The sequence below is a fragment of the Miscanthus floridulus genome, unplaced genomic scaffold, assembly GCF_019320115.1.
Source record: "Miscanthus floridulus cultivar M001 unplaced genomic scaffold, ASM1932011v1 fs_735_3_4, whole genome shotgun sequence".
In the NCBI taxonomy this organism is placed as follows: Eukaryota; Viridiplantae; Streptophyta; class Magnoliopsida; order Poales; family Poaceae; genus Miscanthus; species Miscanthus floridulus.
In genome coordinates, this window is record NW_027097184.1 from 1 (window position 1) to 25,036 (window position 25,036).

The 25,036-nt window shown below is 41.9% G+C and overlaps 1 protein-coding gene across 1 annotated transcript; it reads left to right on the top strand.

Moving 5' to 3' along the window:
* The first annotated feature begins 1,283 nt into the window (after positions 1 to 1,283).
* LOC136532878 (uncharacterized) lies at positions 1,284 to 23,068 on the top strand. Its single transcript, XM_066525458.1, is given in 29 exon segments — positions 1,284 to 1,409; positions 2,452 to 2,645; positions 2,753 to 4,293; positions 4,295 to 4,522; positions 4,524 to 4,591; positions 4,593 to 4,699; positions 5,771 to 5,846; positions 6,669 to 6,791; positions 8,168 to 8,238; positions 8,312 to 8,412; positions 8,498 to 8,968; positions 9,038 to 9,223; positions 9,320 to 9,607; positions 10,011 to 10,643; positions 11,025 to 11,418; positions 11,557 to 11,699; positions 14,213 to 14,383; positions 15,377 to 15,574; positions 16,206 to 16,766; positions 16,859 to 16,918; positions 17,009 to 17,328; positions 17,507 to 17,537; positions 17,906 to 18,022; positions 18,451 to 18,572; positions 18,656 to 19,412; positions 20,730 to 20,984; positions 21,077 to 21,259; positions 21,340 to 21,678; positions 21,895 to 23,068. Coding segments are annotated over 28 exon segments (8,445 nt in total). The 5' UTR covers positions 1,284 to 1,409; positions 2,452 to 2,497; the 3' UTR covers positions 22,648 to 23,068.
* Positions 23,069 to 25,036: the final 1,968 nt, after the last annotated feature.

Sequence of the window (25,036 nt, forward strand, 5' to 3'; positions counted from 1 at the left end):
CGCACCTCTGCCGATCAATCTACCTTCGTGGGATACTCCTCGAAGGACTACCGATGATATTATGTCGACACGCTTACAACATGCGCTTTTAGCGTAAGCGTAATGTCACCTTGATGCTTGGACGAATGGAGCTCTACACCGGCACAGGAGCTCGATGCCACGAAGTGCGTTGACGTCGCCGTTGCGGAGCTCGTCGATAGCACGGATCTCGATAGTGACTGCGACAGATGGATGGAGCACAACGGTGAAGGAAGCCGTGAGTACCGGCGGGGGCGACGTCAAGCGAGAGCAGTGTGGGCAAAATCTGTCCTACGACCGCGAGTGGGAACGCACGACGCAGAGGGGCATGAGCGATGCGGGCAAGTACACGAGAATGACCCACTAGATCCGGACAAGAAGTCACGTGAGAGGATGAGCCACGTCCGGACGTACCCGAGCCATATCATTAGACTGTCTCCAACGAGGAAGACCTAAACGTGAGACGCATTCGGTAGATTGGGTCACACACAGTAGAATGGATAGGCAGCCAAAACTCCCGTTTTCCAACCGAGGACGCAAAAGAGAAGCAGAACGGCGAGCTCGGCCCCGGCGCGGGCGCGCTCCGCCCCGGCGCGCTCCGCCTCGGCGAGCTCGGCCCCGACGAGCTCCGTCCCGGCGAGCTCGGCCCCGGCGCGGGCGAGCTTCGCCCCGGCGCACTCTATCCCGGCGAGCTCGGCCCCGGCGCGCTCCGCCCTGGCGCGGGCGAGCTCCGCCCCGGCGCGCTCGGCCCCGGCGCGCTTCGCCCCGGCGCACTCCGCCCCGGCGCGCTCGGCCCCGGCGCACTCCGCCCCGGTGAGCTCGGCCCCGGCGCGCTCCGCCCCGGCGCGGGCGAGCTCGGCCCCGGCGACGGTCGTCCCCGAGCTCCGCCCCGGCTCCGGTCGTCCCCGAGCTCCGCCCCGGCTCCGGTCGTCCCCGAGCTCGTGGTGGTGGGACCCGCCTGCGTGGAGGAGACGCAAAGGGAACGAGAGAGGACGCAAATTTGCGTACCGTGTTTCATCAGACGCAAAATGGCTGCTGTGTTTGGGTAGTCCGTTGGAGGTTGATTTTTCCACGTAAAAGTACTGTGCAGTATCCAAAATGCGGATATGTCACGGTTTGGGTAGTCCTTTGGAGACACTCTTATGGTTTCCCTTTCGTTGGGCCTAAAGGCCGTGGCCGTTCCATCAAATCCAGATCTCCAGCCCAAGGTAAAATTCCATTCACCTCACGTGATGGCACGTGCCCACACTGGCATGAGGTCCCACGCCGAAGCCACCAGCGTAACAGAAGCGGAGGCGAGAGGACAACAGACGCGGACGGCGGACAGACCGAGTGATTGGTCGGCGACCACCTCACCTCCGCGGCCGCCCACTCCCCGGTTCGGCTGCACGGTGAGCACTCGCCGCACTCACCTTCTTCCCCCGTCGCCGCCCTCTCTCCTCTCCCCCCCGTGGCGCATCGCGATCCCACGGGCTGCTGCGTGCCAGCTCGTTGCAGTGTGGGACTTAATTCGTTTGGGGGGTTTTGGTCGGTGCTGGATCCGAGTCCTGATTCCTGAAGCTTTGCGATTCGCAGCTAGGGCTGGCTCATTTGATGGGCACTCCCGTTTCTTCGCTAATCGTGCGCGCGCGGGGTGTTTGGAAATTTGGTTGGTTGTGGAGTTTGGATAGTTCGAGATGGGATTAGGCTTATCTCGAGTAGCATGCATGTGTTCGCAGCACGCTTGCTCCTTCTTAGACCCAATTTTTTTTTTTTTGCTGAACTGGGTTTCAAAACGAGGAGTTCATCTGAAGTGTGGGTCTCAATTAGGTAACTGTTATTGATGGCAGACCCTTTCATCTGCCCATTGCTTACCTGTAAGTTAAGTAATCTCTAGGTTCACTGAGTAGTTTTGGCTGGGGATCATACATAGACTTTGTTTTGTAGCTGTATACTACCTTGTGCACCATTGTTTTGGTAGGCAGCCTCCTGCTCAGCTTGCTCATAGGCTAAACAATGTTCACATCCCATTAGGCTTTAGCTTGAAATAGGTATGAGTTCGAACACTGTCCCGTTACTGAGTACTAATGTTGGATTGTTGGTATTCTTTAATGCTTCCTATTGGCTATGTCTGTTGTCCTCAAGCTAATTAACTACTGCATTTTGTCAAATTTTAGCATTATTATTAGCAGTCATCATGTGTGTTTTCTATTTAAATGCCCACTTACTTCATAATTTGTAGTTTTTCCAAAGATCTTTTTTTTCCAAAAATAAGAGAACAAGTAACCTTAGTACCTTATTGAGCTTTTCTGTGTCTCGATCATTTTGAAGCACATTCGTTTGGACTTTGGTTTCTATGTATTTAATAATGAGCTACATTCCTTTTCTGTATGACCTTTCCATGTTATGTTCAGCTGTTGTCTAATTCCTTCTATTTTCTGGTTTCTTTTCAAGCAATGTTACTTGTTACCATCATTAGCAGTTGATGAGCATATGAACGATGTCCACATCTCGTCAGATAGATGATGGACCTGGTGTACTACAGTTATGCAGATGGACGGTGTTACAACCCCATCTCAAACTATCAGAATTTCGAGAGGCTTTTATATCTCCAACAAGGCGTCTTTTTGGACTGCTCTCAGAACATGGTAAGGCTTTATCGCTATCCATTGTTCTCCATTGATCATGTTGGAGCCTTTGTCCTTGGTGTACTGGTAATATTGTTAAAATTTTCTACCATGGTTTTACAATCCAGGGGATCTTGTCCTGGCAACTGCTGAGGTCAACCCATCACAAGTTGAGTCACATAGAGCTCTCTCAGATACCTGTACTCAGGCAGTCTTCGAAACGCTTTCTACTATTCCGAGAGTGAAGTCTTTGGCATGGGGATACTGTTCTGATGCTTTTGATGACTCAAGTTTTAATGAAATTCTTGTGGTATCTAGTGACACTTCTATCACAGTCCATGCATTCTGCCGTTCTCACAAAAGCACACTAGCAGTTAATTCCACGTCTGATGCTAAAGAGTTGCATGGGGAGTGGAAAGAGTGGCACCCTACTGAATGTGCAGTGTTGGAGGATGGTGAGTCAGGTCCAAAAAACTGGTTTTGTTCTTTCCTGACTACAATCACTTCGTCTGTTTCTAATGGAAAATACCAAGCCAGATTTCCCATGAAATCTTTATTACCTAATTCAGCAGAAGTGGTATCCTTTAGCATATATGACATTACTCTCTCTTTCTTGAAGTTTTGGTATAGCAAATGTTCTCTGAAGACTATGCCGGAAACTGGCAGTGAATCACCACGAAGTTTCCTTAGTTCTTTACCTGTGGCTGAAGCATCATGCAGTTGTCAGTGGGAGTGTCTAAAAGTTCTGTCTAGCTCTTCAGGTTATTTGATCGGCTTAGTTTTGACTCCTAACGAATCAGTAAGTTGTGAGGCCCATCCATCCAACGCAGAGTGCATTTTGGTTGCTGTTCTGGAGCTAAACCACTGGGGTATGCAGTGGAACTTTGTGGCAGACCTTCAGGATGCATGTGATGGTATTAGGCCAAGTTCAAAATGGGTTGATTTTCAGTTATCAGATGTGTTTCTTGCCTGCCTTAATACAGCAGGTTTTGTTGCCATTTGGAACGTGAAAACTGGTGGTCTTGCGACGTCATTCAGTGTTCTTCAACAGTGCAGAACAGACCTGGAGATGCCTCTGAGGAGCTCTATGCCCATTGTGACAAATTTGGATGGGGGAAATATCCCTGTTGAGAACTTTGTTGGCAGAATGTTTAAGCGGTTAGTTTTGGCATCATACTCTTGTCTTCTTGCTGTTGTAGATGAGGTTGGAGTAGTGTATGTGTTCTATGCGGATGACATCTTAAACTTCAAAGCTAATGTGCATGAAATCTTTGATCTACCTGTTATGAATCATTTTGCTGATTGTTTTTCTACCTGGGAAGCTGCTGGTCATGAGATAGGAAGTCTATCATTTTGTACTAATCAGTCCATACGAGGGTCACTTAATCTAGCCAAATTGGTTCCTGAGTTCTCAGGGAAAACCGATGTTGTTATTGCCAGGCCTAGAAAAAGAAGAAAGTATAGATGCAATGAAAATGAAGTGGACAGCTGGGCAAGTGGCTTTGTCACTACAGGGCAGATGAAAGTTGGGGTAGCTTATCCTCACACAAATTCCTCTAGTTTCTTAAGGAGGATAATTCTTCCTCCATGCAGATCACAGCAGGATGTAATTAGCCTGTCTCCACTTGGACTAACTAGGATTTTTAAAGGTTCTATTGCGGATGGAAACTGAGCATGTCAAAATTTTTCATTCCGAGTTGCTTATGTATTCATCTTTTCTTGGCAAAGGAGATATTGATGTTGGTCTTATGGACAAAATGCTTCCATTTCAGAAGGATTCTGCTTTTGTTGGAGATTCTGTTGTTTGCTCCTGCCAGGGGTATCTGTATTTAATTACCCAGTATGGTCTTTCTGTGGTCCTTCCTCCGGTTTCTGTATCGTCCTTTTCATCTCATAGGTGACACCATCAAATTTTGGCAACCGGGTCCTGCTACTGGTAGTACATGCAATGCTCTGAACTTATTATCCTGTTGACAGATCTGAAACAAGCTGGAAAACCTGGCAAATAGAAGTTCTGGATAGAGCGTTGTTGTATGAAGGGCCTGCACTAGCAGACAGGCTCTGTTGGGAGAATGGTGTGTCTTCTTTCAGTTGCCTTTTGTTTTCGTATTTGTGTGGCATCTTGTTACATGGATGGGTCCCAGTCCCATTGTAGTATTTTGGTTGCCTTTCTTATCCTGTGGTCCTGTCTTCACTTCATTGGACATTTTAGTAATGGATTTGTTTTCATAAGGTTATGTCTAATTTGATTGTATCTAATTAACATAATTTATGAAGGAACCATGGCTGGATACTCAATTTCCCTCGAAGTATCTCTCATGGATTTTACATTTTTTGGGCTTGATTTAGTTATTAGATTAGATAAATGTACTATATGATACTGAATAACTCTTGAATCCACAGTATACCCATAGCTATGGAGTTATTCAGTGGCATATTGCGATGATAATTTTAGCATTTTTTTTCTCAAACTAGAATAAGAGCTGCCCATCGTCATATTAATAAGGTATGAAGGGAAAACAAAATGTACATGATACATCGCCAAACTCTTGGTGTGATCCTCCAGGGAGAAAATGCAAAATTAAACAAAACCCTCTATAGGCTTAGCTACCAGGACACCCAGATGGTATGTTACTTGAATGCAGTGAATATCTGTGAAGGTATTAATTTCGACATGCATACATTGTAAGATTTTGCATCTGGATGATACTAGTCATACTTGGCGACTGCTATTCAGCATTTGCTTGAATCATTTAGTGTTTCAGGTGGTAGACCCTGACCAGTAATGAATATTTTTTTGAAAGATCCTATGCTCTTTATTGTTCTGGAGAGATATCCTACAAGCAAGGATGTTCTTCCCAATGTCTTTACTACTACTCCCTCCGCCTCCATTACAAATCGTAAGTTGTTTTGGCTTTTCTAGATACATACTATGTATCTAGACATAGCATATATCTATGTGCATAGCAAAAGCTATGTACCTAGAAAAGCCAAAACGATGGAATGGAGGGAGTACTATTTGTCAGTGATGGTTATGCACGTTCCAGGATCTAATTTAAGTGGATGATACAATGACACTAATAAATCTGTGACAAACATAGTTCTTAGAACAGCATGTGCCCTAACTTCGTTTATTGCATTGGCAGGATGGGATTTGAAATTCTCTAGGTTACGGTGGCTGCAATTGGCCCTTCATTACTCAATGATTGGTGATCTAGAGCAGTAAGACCCTGTATTTTCTTTTTGTCCTGGCACTTTCTCTTTCATTTGTTCATGATTTGCTTTAACATTATATATGCACCACCCCCAAGTCCTATTTCTTATCTGTTTTTGGACTATTTGCACAGTTTATTCTTTTGGTGCGTCTTCATAATTGTTATGTATTATTACTACATGTTGGAGTCCGAATATTGGATTTTTGGAGTATATTTCATATCGTGCAAATTATTTCCATGGTAATATGAATTTGTACATGATGAACTTTTTCAGTCTGCTTATCTATTGATAATCTTGTGGTATTCCAGAAACAGGGTTGATTTTTTTATCTTTGCTTTTAATTTCTGATCATAAGAGGTTTGTCCTCTTCCTCTATAGTCTATACTGCCATGTGCCATGTATTTGGTGATTACTAAAGAGTTAAATGCATGAGCAGCCCCTGAATTTGTCAAGGGATGCCACTTAGGTCCACGAACTTCGAAAACATATTTTTTTGGGTCCCTGAACTTATTAAGTGGTGCACCGCACATCCCTAAACTTGTAAAATGGTGCAACGCAGGTCCATTCCTGGACCATATCGACCCCTGCGGTGAGCCACTTCACAAGTTTAGGGACCTAGAAATGCATTTTTAAAGTTAGTGGACCTAAGTGGCACCGACAAGTTCAGGGGCTGCTCATGCATTTAACTCCATTTTTCTATTTTAAGTAACCAAGTATGCTTTTATTGTGTTTTAGTCTACTTTTTTTATTGAAGAGTTATTTGAATTTGCAGTAACCATTAATACTATCTTCTGTATGCATGGATATCTAACGCTATTGGCTTGCTAGGTCACTGAATTTGCTCGCTGAGGTCAATCTTGCGGAAGAAGGTGTCTTGCAACTGCTATTGGCATCTATTCATCGGTTATCTAGTAGGACTGGAAGTGATAATGAAGCTGCGGTGTCATCCAAGTATGTTTTAGTTCCCTGATAAGATCTTTGTCTTGTCATTGTAATAAGCTATATTGATAAGTTAGGTTTGTCTTTTGAAATACATTTGGCTCGTGGAAACATTTCGTCCGTTGTCTACATTTATCTGTTAAATAATAATAACTTTGTAGGTTAGCCTGGGTCAGAAGGATCATAATGCGGATTACTGTTATAAGATCATATATTTGATGTTCTTTCACAACTTAAACAACATCAGTCCTTCACTACAGCTATATTAATTTTATCCACTTCCAAAGATATATAAAGGCTTTGTTGTTGTTGTTGTTGTTCCAAAGATATATAAAATTGTTGAATTCGTTTTTTCATAATTGTCACATGCTGTTTCAGCAAGGAAAAGGAATATCATGAAGTCGACACTTGGTACAATTATGGGCAGTTTACTATATAACAGATTAGAGAAATGCGTAGCAAAGATTCAGCAACAGAACTTGCTCACATGTATTTTTGTTTTTCATCACGAGTGAACTATATGAAGATAAAACTTTACTTCCCTCTAACCAGTGCTTAATCTGTGAGGTCTGAAAATAGTGGTGCATCGTAGAAAGTTGGTAGCAGGCTGAGTCATGGAGGAATGGCTAATGGAAGCTGAATGCATCTGTAGTAGGCTCAAGCCTGCGCAGAACACCTGTACAACTGTCGCAACCTTCTTGTGGGTGTGCGTGTGGGTGTGGGTGTATTGGGGGGGGGGGGGGGTGCATGTGTTGAACCTATGATGGGGCTACACCATTTAAGCCACTCTAATTGGGTCATGGAACTTTACAGATACTAAATACTTAAAATATAAGCCATTACTATTTATGATATTTCGAAATATCATTTGTACAGAATGGGTTCGCAATGATTTTATACATTCGTACTTCTACTAGCAATATTAGTGTAACATAAGCATGTTTTGACACCCACTGCCAGTTTGCAATGCTTTTTTAGGATGCCATTTGTTAATTTAGCCTGCAAAACAAAAACCTGTGCTAGGGTGCGACAGATCCAACAACATAATGCCTTGTATCCTCAAAGCTGCAGTGCAGTACATTGATACGTCCATCCCTCAAATTTGGTGGAATGACTCCATTCCTCTTGCTTATACTAATTATTAGTTTGTCGGGAAATTAGCTGGTGATGGACCAACTCATTCCATTCCACAAACCAAACAAATAAAGTGAGGAGTGAGAAGATGATGGACTATCCCATTCCTCAAACCAAACACCCCCTTAGGAATACTATAAGAGGCATGAATGCATGATTTGTGTCCTTTGTCCTATTTTCCTTGTGTTAATGTAGTCTGCTATGTGTCACACTTTTAGCTTCATGTAATTTGTAAGCTTACAGTGTGAAAACAGGTTAATGGTTTTAGCTGTCCGCTTTGCAACAAGAATGATCAAATGTTATGGGCTACAAAAGCAAAAAACAGGTAATTCCTTTTTATTGTACTATTTTCTTTGTTATATGTGAGATTTATTCTCTTTATGCCTCTGACATGCCAGATAATAATTCAGTAAAGCTTCATGAAATGGCTCTCCTTTTGATGGTAATAAGAAGTATCCAGAGCCGAATCTCTGCAAAGAATCAGAATTCTGTTCGGACGGTAAAGTGACGACACTGTTGCTTATATTGGTTTATAGTTGTCTTCAAATGACCATTTGCTTAATGCTGTGCTTATACTGTGGCAGGGAGATGATAAGAACTCATTGAAAATAGGTACAGAAGTATTTCAGAATGATTCTTTGCTTCCAGTTGTAGTGGATGGTGTTTCATCAGGGCCATCAGGTGGTTTAGATGCTTATGACAGGCAAGAGTCAGCTCCTGTGTTGGTTCCTGATAGCAACAGCATGTTAGCTCTAACACCAGTTGAGTCATCTCTTAGTGCTCTCCATGACATTGATACTAATAAAGGGACTACTCAAATTGGAAGACAAATTATTCAAGGAAATATCAAGGAGATGATTAACAGATGGGAAATGAATAACTTTGACTTGAAAACTGTAGTCAGAGAAGCACTGCAGTCTGGTCGCCTACCTTTGGCAGTTCTTCAGTTGCAGCTTTTGCGCCAGAGGGAATTTGTCTCCAATGATGATTCAGGAGATGCTTTCTCTGAAGTTCATGAAATTGGAAGATCCATTGTGTATGATCTGTTGATGAAGGTAATTTAGTACACTTAGTCTAGTAAAATATGTGTTCCTGTTGCTGTTTCTGACAATTGTACTTTGCAGGGTGAAACTGGATTGGCTGTAGCAACACTAGAAAGGCTGGGAGATGATGTAGAGTCAGACCTAAGACAACTTATGCAAGGTACTGTCAGGAGGTCACTAAGGCTACAAATTGCTGACGAGATGAAGAACCGTGGGTACATAAGACCAAATGAGTGGAAGATGCTAGAAACTATAACACTAATTGAGGTTGATTGTACACATGCTTTAGCTCATTTATTTACAAATTCTAACACTTCAATTTAGCTTAATACTGATCAACAATTTTTTTCCTCTGTGGAAAAGCGGCTCTACCCGAGCAGCAGCTTCTGGGACACATATTTTTGCAGGGAGAATGTCATTCGTGATGCTGCAAAAATTGTTACACTGCCAGGAGAAGATAAACCTGTATTGGCTCTACATATTTGCAACCACCCCATTATTGAATGTGGTGATGTTGATGGAGCAGTGCTTGGTTCTTGGGTGAACATTAATGATTACACTAAGGAGTTCTCTGGTAGCAACATTTCTGATGGTTATTGGGCCTGTGCTGCTGTATGGTCCGATGCGTGGGATCAGAGAACTGTGGACCGTGTAAGTCATGATTGTCGTTTTAACTTACTGATAGGTTACTTGCGCCCTATTTCTGATAAGAACCATGTGTTGTAGCTCATGTAAGAAATTCGTGGAAAAAAATCTTGTTGCATGAGCTGTACAAACTGCCATAAAAAAGTGAGAAAACTAAGAGTTCTTGTTACCCAATTGATTTCTGCATATTTTGACCCATTGCAGGGGCATTTGATACCACATACGATCTACTGTTACAAATACCAGATTTTTTCTCTTGGTTTCGTTATTTTTTCCATGGGAATGTGCCTTGGGGTGTGATTTATTTTTTATGATGCTTTTGTTATGATTATAGCACGCCAAATTCCGATTGAGGCCCTGGATTACTTGTAATTTTATGGATTCATGATTCTTATTATATGTTCTGTAGATATTGCTGGACCAGCCTTATCATATACATGCTCATATCCCATGGGAATCTCAGTTTGAATATTTTGTTGCTCATAATGATGCCGGGAAAGTCTGCAAACTCCTGGACATGATTCCCAGTAGCATACTTTCAGAAGGGATTATTAGAGTAAATGTGGACAGTTTACAAGCCCCTGCCAACACTCTTTCTGATTTAACACTCCCTGATTACAGCATGTACATATGTGACTCAGAAGAGCTTGAACCAGTCTGTATGGAGATACCACATGTTAAAGTTTTTAGATCTTTGTGCAATCATGAATCAACGTTATATATTCGAATGGTAATGCAGCTGGAATTGGCAAAGAAACACATCTTTATGAAAGAGTACTGGCAAAGTACTACTGAAATTATACCTTTGCTTGCTCGTGCTGGCATACTTATAAAGGTTGGTTCAAAGGAAGAATGTTCTACGACATCTTTTGCTTCAGAGATGCCAGATGATGCTCATCACCAGGGTCGTGAAGGTGCACTGCATAAGTTAATTATACGTTTCTGTGTGCAATATAACTTGCCATATCTACTGGACCTCTATCTGGACATCTGTAATTTGGCTCCTGAAAAGGATTGTATCCGTTTGCTCAAAGAAACTGCAGTAAGTTCTGGTGCTATAACCTTGAGTAGTCGTGGTCGTCTTCTTTTCTTTTGTGTGGTGTGAATGTGTATTCGCTCAAACCTTTTCTTATTATTAATGATTGTATGCGACTCTTCTGCATGTTCAAAAAAAAAAAAAAGAACATGGACTATAAATTTGCTATAGCATGGTTGGAATTTATATCTTTTGAGGACCAAGTTATGACTGTTGTAGCCCCTTCAATCTACATGTAAACACTCTGTTTTAAAATATCCTTTGGAAAAGTATAAGAAGGTTAAGTTTAATTGTAACCACCAGAGATTAATTTGCTCAACATGTTCCTGTTTAGTACTATACATGTAATTTTGTTTGATTTGGTTGTTATGCTGCGGATATTTTCAGGGTGATTGCAAGTGGGCACAATGGTTGCTCTTCTCCAGGATGAAAGGTCATGAGTATGAGGCATCATTCTCTAATGCCTGTTGGAATTTGTCAAAGAAAACGGTCAGTAATAGTAGTCTTACCGCTGTTGAGATAGATGAAATGTTGTATACAGTAGATGATATGGCTGAACGAATTGGTGAAATGTCTGCACTAGCTACCTTGATGTATGCTTCAGCACCAATTCAGAAATCCATATGTACTGGAAGTGTGAACAGAAGTGGTTCGTCTTCCCAGTGCACATTGGAGAACCTGGCTCCTTGTCTCCAGCAATTTCCAACGCTATGGAAAACCCTTTTTTCTTCTTGTTTTGGCCAAGATGAATATGGGTGTTTAAACTACTCTGCTGGTAATGGTAATCAACCAAAAACTTCACACTATATTCGGATTGTTGAAGCTCTGCTTTTGAGAAGAAAAAATGGCTCTGCTTTTGAGAAGAAAAAATGACCATTCATTATTTCCTTATGCTAAGAAAAGAAATGTGTTTTTTCAGTGTTTGGAAAAAGATCAATTTCAGAGTACTTGAGATGGCGCTATAGCATTTTTTCCTCTGCTGGAGGAGACACTTCGTTGTTGCAAATGCTTCCATGTTGGGTCCCAAAGTCTATTAGAAGATTAATTCAATTATTTGAGCAGGTTTGTCTTTTCTTTGGAAGGCACATTTCAGTTAACACAGTATAATTTACTGATGTGTTTTGTTCTATATCTGTCAGCCCAAAATCCGTCAGCCCAAATGTTTTCTGCCAAATGCATCAGTTAAATTTAGATTTTCAATGCATAAATCTAGACTTTGTGATGCTGAATTATTATGTGTAAGTGAATCTGTAGCTACCCTTTTTAGAAATATAAGTAGTGAAGTGATAACAGAGTAACAGTCTATAAGTAGTCACAAGACTTCTTTAGGGAAACACTCCTAATTTTATTCAGGCCTACACCAACTTACTTGGTACAAAAAACTTTCTTGCTGTTCCTAATTATTTCTGAGAACTGAGCTATAACTCAGTTGGTAGAGCCTTGAGGTCACAGGCTGCCCTCCTGGTCTAAACTCGGTGCTCGCAGGTTGTGTGAGTACCTCCATAAAGGATTATGTACCTCCCTCTCTTAACACAAAGCTAGAGTGTTATGCTTCTAGATTACCATGTGAATTTGGGGGAGAATTAGGAGAGAGGGAGGGAGGTGGCTGCTTGAGGGAGGTACCATTGGGAGTGGCAGCCAGGAGGCGTATACCCCAAGCCAGTGGCAGAAGAGATGGGCTATGCCCTTGATTAGTGGTGTAGCCAGGAATTTGCACCTTGGTATTCATTGTAAAAAATTGTGCAGTGCAAATGCAATATATATAGGATCACAAGACCATAAGAATAACCAAAAGTGCAGGCAATGACCATAAATCCATAATAGTAACCAAAGTACAATACGTTGACAACTTGCATAATAGAAATATCTCATAGTTAAGACTTGAAAGATTACAAAATAGGAAAGGAAATTACAATAACATAAAAAAGACTTGAGTTTGGAATTTTCATCAAACACATGGAGTGCAATGTGCATACCTTGCCTTGCCTGTGCGGCCATCGGCATTGCCTGCTTTCCCTTGTCGTAGACTTGCCAAATGACTAACTGATGCAGCTCCACTGCTCACCAGTCACCATGACACCGCCTCATTGTCTCCCCTTCCTTCGCTCCTCGACAGCGGCCAGTGCCGTATCACCTCAGCCCGCGCGCAGGCACAAGCGTGTGAGCCTCCGACGCTGAACTGCCCACCCATCACGCTGCCGCCTGCCGCCTGCCACCTGCCACCATTTGCTGTTGTCGCAGTGTCGCGTACGGTGTATCTAGGTTAGGTTGAGGAATGGGGAACGGGCAATTCTGGAGGGCTGGAACAGTGGAACGTGCGACTTTGGTCTGTTGGCCTCTTGGGCTGATGAGTTGCCGAGTTGGGCTGAGATTTTTTGGATTGATGTGGAGAAACATGTGGGCTAACGGATAGGAATAGTTACATGAATACAAGTGCATATAAGATTTTTTTACAAAAATCATTGGTTCTTCTCCCACGTGGTTAAGGTTCCTAATTTTCTTCTGGGAAATGACTTATTAGCATATTCCAAAGTACCTTGGTGGAATATGGATAAAAACACTGCATGTTTTTTTCTTCCCCAATCTTGATTTTGCTTTATATGGGCCTGGGATCGTCCAAGGTCCTCACCAAAGTCCTCCAAGAACGGAAATGATTTTATTCCTGATTTCCTTATGGCATTTGACAAAAATCAACCATATTGAGACATATTCTAAACTGTGTAGTAAGAAAGTTTTGGTAAATGCCTAAATGGTAAAATACAGTTTTTTTCTCGAACACACAGGAGAGCTGCATATCTTTATACTAGTAGAGAGAAAAAAGGTAAATAATCCCATACAAAGCAACCTTTTTACCTCACTTAGCACCAGGAGATAAGATCAGGTTGCAGTACTGGGTTCTTACCCCATTTTCTTCTTAATATAATGATACACAGCTCTCCTGCATGTCCCATAAAGCAACTCTAGCTGAAACTCTCAAACCATGAGAGTTCTTGAGTCATTAGAAAATACTCTTGCTTCATGTAGTATATCTAGAGCTCTGCACAAGTTCATGCAAAATCTTCCTCTGCAAATGTTGAAATTGTATGGATTTTAATTGTGAAGGTTGCTTAGGCAAAGAGGATACTCCAGCTAACTCTTAAATGTATAACCTAATTGTTCACTAATTCTGACATGTGGCGTGATGTGGTTATTTGGTTATGTAATTTGTTGTAAATGACTAAATGTTGTCACGGTAGTTATCTAACCATGTTTTGAAGGATAGTTGGGACAAGCCTGACAACACAATATATCCCCCTTCCATTATGTGCAATCGAATGCATTCTATTGACCTATTAGAAGTCCTAATGTAATTCAGTTGTAAAAATTATTGGCTAACCATGAAGGAAACCATATTAGTGTTTGAATTTCCAGGCTAACTTCACTTTTTTTTCTTTCTTTTTCCTTGAATGTGCAGGAGAATTACTTCACTTCTAGTTTTGTCTTAATTTGTATATGTGCACATGTTTATTGTCCAGTTGTATTTGTAGCAGGGATAATCTTTTACACTTTTCTTCTTCACCATGATCTATTGTCAGGGCCCTTTTGGAATGCAACTTCTATCAAATGTCCCATCACCTGAAGAGTTATTCACTCACAATGTCACCGATTATATATACAATTCCACTGGATATACTGAAGCCAATGCATTGTCCTTAGAAGCATCGATCCAAAAAAGTGTCGAAGAAGAATTATATTCTTCCCTTGAGGTACATTAATCTTGCTCATCTTGGAAACTTTTTTCTTTGTTTTTGTATCTCACATCAGCTTCTTTACATGTTATACTGTTATCTGTTAAAAGTCGAATACTTAGCTCTAGATTATCTTGGATATATGCTAATATGTGTACTAGGACAACAATGGAGAATGCAAAACTGTATTAGAGTTAAGGCCATGAAGCTCCTCCAAATGTCTTGGCTTCTTGATGCCTTATGCATATGTCATAAGCCTGCCTACAGTGGATGAGCATAAGCTTAAGGGGCTTGTGTTCTTACCCCCATTTTGGAGTCTAATTGTGATTTTGCACTCATTTATTTAACCTTGCAATTTTGCCCCTGCCTTTTCAAAACGAATGCAGAGTTTAATCTGCTCTGTTTAGAGGAGTTAACGGTGTCAGTTCAGCTACAAAAGACTACTTTTCCCATGTAAATTTGCCCCTAGGTTTTTGAGTACTCTCTGATTTTAACCTCTATTTTGGCATCAAATATTTGGACAGCATTTTGAAAGAATTTTTACATAATAAAATTGCAAATATTTCAAATCTAAGCAAAGTTCAACAAGTTGTGCATGGTTAATCAACCATCAGTGGAAGCTGGGAGGGTTAGGATGAGGTCAGGGGTTATCATTTAATTTTTTTTGCACTTATTATTTTTATTTAATTCATTTATTCGTCCTTCGGTTAACAGAGTCTAGAACCAGGGCAAACAGTGGCTTCAGATTCAGGATTAAAAAAATGAGGGTAAAATCGCAAAGTTGAAAAGACGAGGATAAAATCATAATTGACCTTCCAAGTAGGGGCAAAAACACCAATCTCCGTAATCTTAAACTCCTCTCACCTAACCTTTTCCAGAAGCTAATAAATCCTACAAGTTTATGCCCGACTTCTCCCTGACTTGTGCTATAGTATTGTGATCTTTTGTTTCAAAAAAAAAGTATCGTGACCTTCCTGTCTAAACTAGCATTTTCATTATTCCTCTCTTCAGGAGAAAGATGTGAGAGTGGAACACCATTTGCACCGTGGTCGAGCCCTAGCTGCTTTCAGGCATCTTATTGCTAAGAGGGCTTCACAGTTGAAATCAGCTAGTGCACGTCAAGTGATATCTGCACAGTCTAATGTTCAAGCAGATGTACAATTGATGCTTGCTCCTCTAAGTCAAGCTGAACGATCAATTCTTATATCGGTATGTCCATTCACCTGAATTGATTTTATACCCAATGACTGTTCATGCTGTCGGTATCCATCAAGTTTCTGCATTGCATCTGAAGCATTACTGAAATACTGAGTTCCGCTTTACGGATAAGCATAGTCATACAAATTTGTCCATAGCATATATTGTCCATTTGCGACTTACCAAGTGGCAGTATCCCAGTTATTTTCCTGGAAATGATGACAAGGTTTAGTTCCACTTCTGAATTTGATACAATATGGAGAACCATAGCACTCATAAAGTCATAATCATACTAACCTCATAAAATTTTGTACATTTTTTTAATTTAGGAATACACTTTTCATTTCTCCACTTACTCTGTAAATAAATTATGTTGCATTGGGCAATGTTTCTTCAAATGTTTTGAACTTCGATTATCCATATATTAGTAAATATGTGACGAACTGAGTAAAAGTTATACTAATATTTTATTCATAAAATTATTCCCTTATACAATATTGTCATAATATTTACGAATATATTGCCTGTTGAGTAGTATTCGTAATGTCTGAAGCATCATAAATTTATATGAAGGTGGCAGGCTGATGCTTTGTCTCTTTATGTGTGTGTCACTTTCTTATCATTTTTCTCTTCTCCAAAACAGGTGGCTCCACTAGCTATTACAAACTTTGAGGACTTGACTCTAGTTGCTTCCTGTATATTCTTGTTGGAACTTTGTGGCCTCTGTGCCAACATGCTTCGTTTAGATATTGCTGCACTACGACGCATCTCTTCCTACTACAAGTCAGTTCAAGAAAATAAACATGCTGATCTATCTTCACAAAGGGCCCCAGAGCTTCATGTGCAGTCTCATGGAGCTGGCATAGCTCCTGCTCTAGCTCGAGCACTAGCTGAAGATTATGTCCAATCTGATCATCTGCATGTTTTGGAGCAGACTCAAACCTCTATGGCTCCCAAGAAGGAACAGCCACAACATCCTCTTATTGCTATTCTGCAGCACCTTGAAAAAGCAAGTTTGCCATCATTGGAGGAAGATAAAACTTGTGGATTTTGGCTTTTAACTGGTGTTGGTAATGCGTCTCTTTACAGATCGCAACAGAATGAAGCAAGTCAACACTGGAATTTGGTTACTGAATTCTGTCAGGCACACCATCTCCCACTAAGTACAAAATATCTTGCTTTACTGGCCAATGACAATGATTGGGTATTAATTTTTTTCTTCTCTTGGTTGCTATGGTTTTTTTTTTTGGTTATTTAGATAAGTTCCCACACTGATTGTAATTGTCCTTTTGGCAGGTTGGCTTTTTAACAGAAGCTCAGATAGTTGGATTTCCTATTGAAGTTGTTATTGAAGTGGTAATTTTTTTTATTTCTTTGTACCACATAACTTTAGTTACAAATACCACATAGTAATTTATTGCTGTTGGTGTTTTGTTCACTGTTCAGGCAGCCAAAGAGATCAGGGATTCAAGATTGAGGACTCACATACTGACTGTTCTGAAAAATATGATGTCACTTAGAAGGAAAGCATCTGGTAATATACCTTCAGGAAGCAGTTATTCATCTTTCTCTGCTGTTGATGGCAATAATCCCATGGAACTTTTCTGCATTCTTGGAGTCTGTGAAAAGCAAAAAAACCCTGGGGAGGCACTCCTGATTAAAGCAAAACAAATGCAGTGGTCTTTGCTTGCCATGATTGCTTCATGCTTTCCAGATGTAACTCCTCTCTCATGCTTAAGTGTTTGGCTTGAGATTACAGCCGCAAGGTAATAACTTGAGCATAGTATGTTTTTTTTTTTTTGCTAACAATATTTCACATGCTTCATTGTTGGCCTGAGTGAGTGGGAAATCCCCTCGTCTATCTTATTCTTATGCAGATTTAGGCTCAATTGGATTTCGTCCAATTTAAAAGTGAACACATCATGAAGGGATTCCCTGGTTCAGATTCAATCTGATGGATGAGATTAGTTTGTGTGTATGTGCACCAATATACTCTTGTCCACCTGATATTTAATAAACTATTTTATTTAACAAAAAATAGATATTCCATTTTTGTCTTGACATGAGTTTTGCATGCACAATAATGGAAAAAAAAAAACAGAATCACAACCAATCATGATCACTATACTACATTGCCATTGGTGTACAGTAAGGAATTTACGGTGAGTCAGGTCAATCATGTGCAGCTACGGAGTGATGTATCGTCCGTATACCCCCAAAACCATCTTTTTAATCACCATGAACCAATTGAGGATTACATAATTAACATTCATCACTACATTTTGACATTCTCAGTATGGCCTTCTTATGTTATGCTGACATCCATCTGCGGGACATGTGTAGGCAGAAGCTATGGTTGCTGAATGGAAGGAGTTTCTTTGGGATATCCCACAAGAACGTGCAGCCTTGTGGGGTCACTGCCAATCTCTCTTTATGAGATATTCTTTCCCTCCTTTTAAGGTATTCTTTTCGATAAGTATAATGCACAGAAACGCTGTACTCCCTCCATTTGAATGCAAGGTGTCCTAGTTCTATGCACATATATTAAGGAGGCATTAAGATGAGAGTAGCCTTCCTCTTTCTACCAAAGAAACAAACATGAAATGATCAATGCCATCTAGCTGCTGCATGTGTGGAGAAAATCTTGCTTGCATTATTTGTTAGACCACGTTTATTGCTGGCAGCTTTTCAGTTCCATTGAAAGCTAATCCATTAATAAGGGCATATTAGGAACACCCATAGATGCATGCTTGGAGAATGTAGTATGCCTTGTAAAAAAAAAAACTGCCTCAGATCCTAAACGCCTTGTATTCTAAAATGGAGGGAGTATTTGTTTTCCCTTATCCTTGTAAATCACTAAATTGTATGTTCATTCGCCGTACATGCAGGCTGGATTATTTTTCCTTAAGCATGCCGAAGCAGTAGGAAAAGAGATACCAGCACGAGAGCTTCATGAAATACTATTGCTCTCTCTACAATGGCTAAGTGGAACTATGACTAAATCCCCTCCGTAAGCTTCATTTTTCCTTATTTATGTTCACATTGTGCTCAATCGTATCATCTCCTTGCCGATTAGCACTTCCATTTTTGCAGGGTCTATCCTCTTCATCTTTTGCGGGAAATTGAGACTAGGGTGTGGCTCCTGGCTGTTGAGTCAGAGAGTCAATCTAAGGCTGATGGTGAATTTGCCACTTCTGCTGTTGCTCAAAACATAGCTGTTGGAAACAGTAGCAGTATTATAGAACAGACTGCTGATGTCATCACAAAAATAGACAGTAATATGAGCTCGCCGCACATGAAAGTTACAGAAAGGAATGGCACACGGGACAGTTTATCAAGCCAACATGTGCAATTCTTTGAGTCTAACAGCGAAGCATCTTCAACAACAATAAATAACATGAGAGCAAAGCGAAGGGTGAAAACAAATTCACCACTTAGACGAGGGGCCAATGACAATATTGAAAGTAGAACTAACGAGCTGGATAACAATTCTAACAGTTTTCATAGTTCAAAGATTGGAGAACAAGCTAGAAATTTACTTTCTGAAGAGGAATTTGCAAAAATGGAAGCATCTTTATCTGGCTGGGAACAAAATGTTAGGCCTGTAGATATGGAGAAGGCTGTGCTCTCCTTACTGGAATTTGGGCAAATAACTGCTGCTAAGCAACTCCAACAAAAGCTGTCTCCATCATATATTCCTGAAGAACTTGTCCTTGTTGATGTTGCTTTAAGAATTGCCAATAGCAGCAGTAGTGGAGAGATCAGTTTGTCATGCTTTGACACACAGGCTCTTTCGATACTTCAGTCACTGGAAGTAGCAAATAGCTGCAATATGATTAGCCCATCACAGGTCTGGTTATTTATCTCGTTCATTTTATGACACTGATTCTGTTAGAAACTGTGAGCACCTGGAAATTTCCATTTTTACATGAGTAGTTACACCAAAATAATGGAATGCTTTTGCCACTTCTTCCAGGTGGTGCGGGTTATTCTGGGGTGTTGTTCAACAATTATCTAGATAGAACTATCCCTATTATACTCCCTCCGTCCTAATATATAAGGCGTAACCACTTTTTATTCGTCCTATAATACAAGGCGTGCTCTCTTTCTCTCCCATCTAGACGCGCGTGCATCCATGCAGTAGTACGAGAGAATTAAATACGTTCCTTGGTCTTTGGACAAGAGGTAGTTACGCCTTGTATACTAGGACAGAGGGAGTAACATTATATTATTGTAACCATATCCTTGGAAAGTGAGAACAGCGATTAAATGATGCATGTGTAAAGAAATATTTTCTCAAGTTTATGTGGCTTACAATGTTTTATGCGCGATAACAAATTTACAATAATTCTATCCAAAGCACTCGCATCACCTTTCCTGTTAATTATTGGCTAGTGACTATAGTTGTAAAGTTATTGATGTTATGTCAAGATGTTAGCATACAAAAAAAACATTTTGTGCTGTGATACAATAATTCTCTTCTACCATAGGTTTGCAATCCATGGTGGTGTGTAAACTTGCATCCATTACATTTTGTGAAGTGTTGGTGCAACTCAGGTCGATTTGTATATTCTGTTACATCAAAGCTGCTTAGTACATCAAAGTAGTTCTGGCTGTATCATGAAATGTACTTGGCTGTGAAGTGCTAGGTAGGTACTGGTTCTGATCAATCTGATATCAGGCAAAGCAACTTATTTGTGAAGTGTTAGGTAGCTACTGGTTCTAACCAATCTGATATCAGGCAAAGCAACTTCATTTATTACTTCTGTGAACTTATTGGTTAAACAAGCCTTTTTTTTTGCGACTATTGGTTAAACAAGCTTGTGAAATCTCTTAGGCCTTGTTTAGTTTGGTGGGGATTGGAAGGGGATTAAATCCCCCTACAAGTCAAAGTCCCCCTCATCCCCTCCAGATTGACCAAACAAGGCCTTATCTGCTTGAGATTCGTAGATCATGATCATGACACAGTTATTCTTAGACCTGGGGTTGGTTATTGAATATTGATTACATGTTTGTTCCTTATTACCTATAGTGTGAGGTAGTGCTTCAAGTTGAATCATTGATGCAAATGATATTGATTTTGTCCATGCTCATCACTCCATGTATGTTAAAATGTTGTTAATAAGTGTTACTGTGATCCAGAAATAAGAATGATGTTTTATCTCAGGTTATGGAGATACTAGCTGTGAAATGTGGTGAGGGCCGTGGGCGAGCTCTTATTAGGAGAATAATAGCAATTGTTCGAACTGCTAAATTACTGGGACTCCCATTTTCTGAAGCATTTGAGAAACAGCCAATTGAACTTCTACAGTTGCTTTCCCTGAAAGCCCAGGATTCTTTTGATGAAGCGAAATTTCTGGTGGAGACACACATCATGCCTGCATCTAGCATTGCCAGAATTCTAGCAGATTCGTTTCTAAAGGTCTGTTCATTGCTCAGGTTTTAACAGTACACTTTTTGGGTATGTGATATTGCAGTGCTACTGCTATGTTACATGATATGCTTTCAATCCAGGGGCTTTTAGCCGCGCATCGTGGAGGCTATTTGGATGCCCAAAAGGAAGAGGGTCCTGCACCTCTATTGTGGAGATCAAGTGACTTCTTAAAGTGGGCAAAACTATGTCCATCGGAATCAGAAATTGGCCATGCTTTGATGCGTTTGGTAATGACTGGACATGAAGTACCACATGCTTGCGAGGTTGGTGTATCTTCTGATCCCTTGTTTTGCTTTTCAACATTTTTTCCCGCATCTTAAGTTGTCTTGAAATGTCATTGTAGGTTGAACTCCTAATATTGTCGCACCACTTCTACGTGTCATCTTCTTGTCTTGATGGAGTGGATGTTCTCGTCACATTTGCAGCAAATAGAGTGGAGTCATATGTTTCAGAGGGGGATTTTTCTTGTTTAGCTCGCTTGATCACTGGAGTGAGCAATTTCCATTCCTTGAGCTTCATTCTTTCGATCCTTGTAGAGAATGGCCAATTGGAGTTGCTGCTTCAAAAGTACTCTGCCACTGACACAGCCACAGGGACGCCTGCATCGGTTCGAGGATTTAGGATGGCTGTTATTACATCACTGAAACAGTTTAACCCGAATGATGATGACGCTCTCTCTATGGTCTCTCTTCCCCTATCCCCCACCTCTTGTTACTACTACAAATCTATTTACTATCTGACAACCCACAACCCACAGTAGGTTCAAAAGTAGGTTTAACACATTGCCAAACAGAATTTAATCATTTATTAATCACAAAAGATCATCAGTATAGACATTATCACTACGAATGTTAACCTTCTGTTTCCTTATACTCTATCATGTCTGTGTCTAATGCAGGTATACAAGCACTTTGACATGAAGCATGAGGCTGCTTCTCTCCTTGAATTGCGTGCAGAGCAATACATGAACAGCTGGTTATCTCGATATGACAAGGAACGGCGAAATGATGAGCTTCTTGAGGCTATGCATCACCTTGTAGAGACAGCTGAGGTTCTTTCAACTATTGATGCTGGCCAAAGAACACATCGTGCTTGTGCCCGTGCTTCTCTTCTGTCACTTCAGATCCGAATACCTGATCTTATGTGGATTGGTCTTTCGGAGACCAATGCCCGGCGAATTTTTGTGGAACAATCTAGGTTCCAGGAAGCTCTTATTGTTGCTGAAGCATACAACATAAATCAACCTATAGAATGGGCTCCAGTCTTTTGGAATCAAATGCTAAAGCCGGATCTAATCGAGCAATTCGTGGCTGAGTTTGTATCAGTGCTGCCCCTGCAGCCACCAATGCTTCTCGAGCTTGCAAGGTTTTACAGGGCGGAGGTGGCAGCCAGGGGAGAGCAATCACACTTCTCTGTCTGGCTTTCACCTGGAGGCTTGCCTGCAGAGTGGGTGAAACATCTTGGCAGATCATTCAGGAGCCTGCTGCGTAGAACAAGGGACATGAGGCTGAGGCTGCAGTTGGCAACTCTGGCGACAGGCTTCATTGATGTCCTTGACATTTGCAATAGAGTTTTGGATAAAGTCCCGGACAATGCTGGCCCACTGATCCTAAGGAAGGGCCATGGCGGGGCATACCTTCCTCTCATGTAATATTTCCCTTTTCTTTTTGATGCATTGGGTTCAGAACTTTTTGGCAGTTAGGCTATCTTGAAAGGAAGGTGAATCTTGCGAGATTATATGTATCAGCTTTCTTTGGTTCGGCATCTTGACAGTCAAGCTTGGATGTAGTCTTCGACTTGGATTCTCATCGATGATGCCATGGAAGATTTTTTTGATTGTATGTACAGCAGTTTGAGTGGAAAAACCGGCAGAAGTCGGATTTTTGCAGCTTCATCCGGCAGGTGTTTTCTCACTCATGATATAATGGATGCTTGTAATTTTTTTTACCGTACCCAAATAATTAAATTTTGAGTTGGGTTGGTCCAAAACTTTGTTGTACGAAGATGCACCCCGTATTTTTGTTCCTTTTTTTCTGTCTTGCAAGTGAGCACTAGCTGCCTTGTCATTATAGGTCACTGATTTGCTGTATGTATGTTCGTGATGATTTGGAACACCTGCCATTCACGCACAACACGCAAGTTAAGCAGTTCGGCGAAAGCGTAAAACTTTTTTGAGCTGCCATTCCTCGCAGAAAACAGAGCAAAAAGACGACAGATAAGCATGGTTGTTCAAATTGGATGTGACGCGACATGCTGATGATCTATCTATTCACGCGCTTGCCCCAGCAATGATGCCACGCGATCACGTAAAGCTCCACGAAATAATCTGTCAACGTTATTGCACAGAATGTATAACGGCAGCAAGAAGAGTATACTCCAGGATATTGAGGTCGTCCCTGCTTGCGGCTTGCCGCCGCTCGCCGCTGTCTCTGCGTGCGGCTTGTCGCTGCCTCCTGCCTGCAGCCCTGGTAGCCTCGCCGCAACCTCGCTGGTGCCGCTCGCCGCTGTCCGCGCGAGGTCCCCGCATGCCGCTCGCCGCTGTCCGCGCAAGGTCCGCCGGCACCAAAGCGGCCTTACCATGCACCGACGCGCCTGCTGCAAAACTGATCGGCGGCCGCTGGCAGGTGTGCCGTCGGCGCCGCTATTACAGGGCAGTAGTAACCCACACCAACCAAAGCACTCAGAGTAAAATTTTAAGGGCTCGTTTGTTTCGGCTCCGACGGCTCCGGCTTCCATGCACACCGGTACTGTTTATGAAGCCGTTTTTCTCTCTCCTATACTGTAGCAACACTGTTCATTGAAACTGTTTTTCTCTCTCCTTCTTTTTCGTCGTCACTGTTCACTGGCACTGTTCACGAAGCCGGCGGAGCTCGTTTTTTTGCAGCTCCTGCGGCTCTGGCTACAGTGCGTGAACAGTGCCGGAGCCGGAGCACGCAAGAGCTGTGCCAAACTGGTTCTAAGTCCCGTCCCCTCCTTGGCCGCGCCACAGTGCCCCCGCTCTCAGGCGCCCTGTCATCAGTCCGCCACCTTCTCGAGTGCACTCGCCTTTCAGCCAGCGCCCACGACACAGGGAGTGGCACAACCGCACGAACCCAGCTCACGCTCCACCTCGGCAGCTTTGCGTCCCTTCTACTCCCCTCCACCGCATCCGCATGCACTCCCCCTTTTCCCTTTCTTTCGGCTTCCTCTCCCCGGCTGCGGCATTCCTTCCTCCTTCGCCTGCCGTTTCCAAGTTCCTTGTCACGCATGCAACCCTGCGTAACCAACTCCGTTCCGCGGCTCCACTGCCACCAACCATAACCACCTTCACTACCCCGGCCATGAGTTCTTTCTCGAAAACGAAAGGGTAGCTATCTAGTAGCAGTGCCGCTGCCGCCACTTCCGCCGGCACCCGTCGCTGGCACACTAGCTCTGTTTGCCAATGCTATTGCCACCAACCCCTCTCCAATTATGCCACGTGATGGGCCCTCGTGTCATCGGAAGAAAGGAAGAAAGGAGCAAAATTCACCGGCGATCCTGAACTCGCCGACGGTGGCATTTAGGTCCCTCAACTTTTAAAGTCCCTGAACTTTTAAGGTGATCACCATAGATCCCTAAACTTGATCGGAGGTGTCATCCCGGTTCCTGAACTTTCAAGGTGATCACCATAGGTCCCTAAACTTGATCGGGGTGTCATCCCGGTCCCTGAACTTTGATCACCACCGGTCTCTAAACTTGGCAAGTGGTATCATCTCGATCCAAATGTGGTCTAACCTACGCTATAAGTTGGCGTGACGCGCTGACTGTACGTTAGACGTGGATCCAACATGTGTCAATTAATCAGTTATTATTTATACTAGTAGCCATGCACGTGCGACACACGCGTGTTTAAAGTTGTGGTAGACTACATCTTAAATATATATTGGAGAAAAATTTAAGATTTTAGATACTTGAAGTTGTGGTTTTAAAATTATTTTTTATACTTACCAGACCATAACCCTAAGGCGAGAGTAAATATAAACATAACTATTATATATTAATTAATTTACCCAAAGTATCGT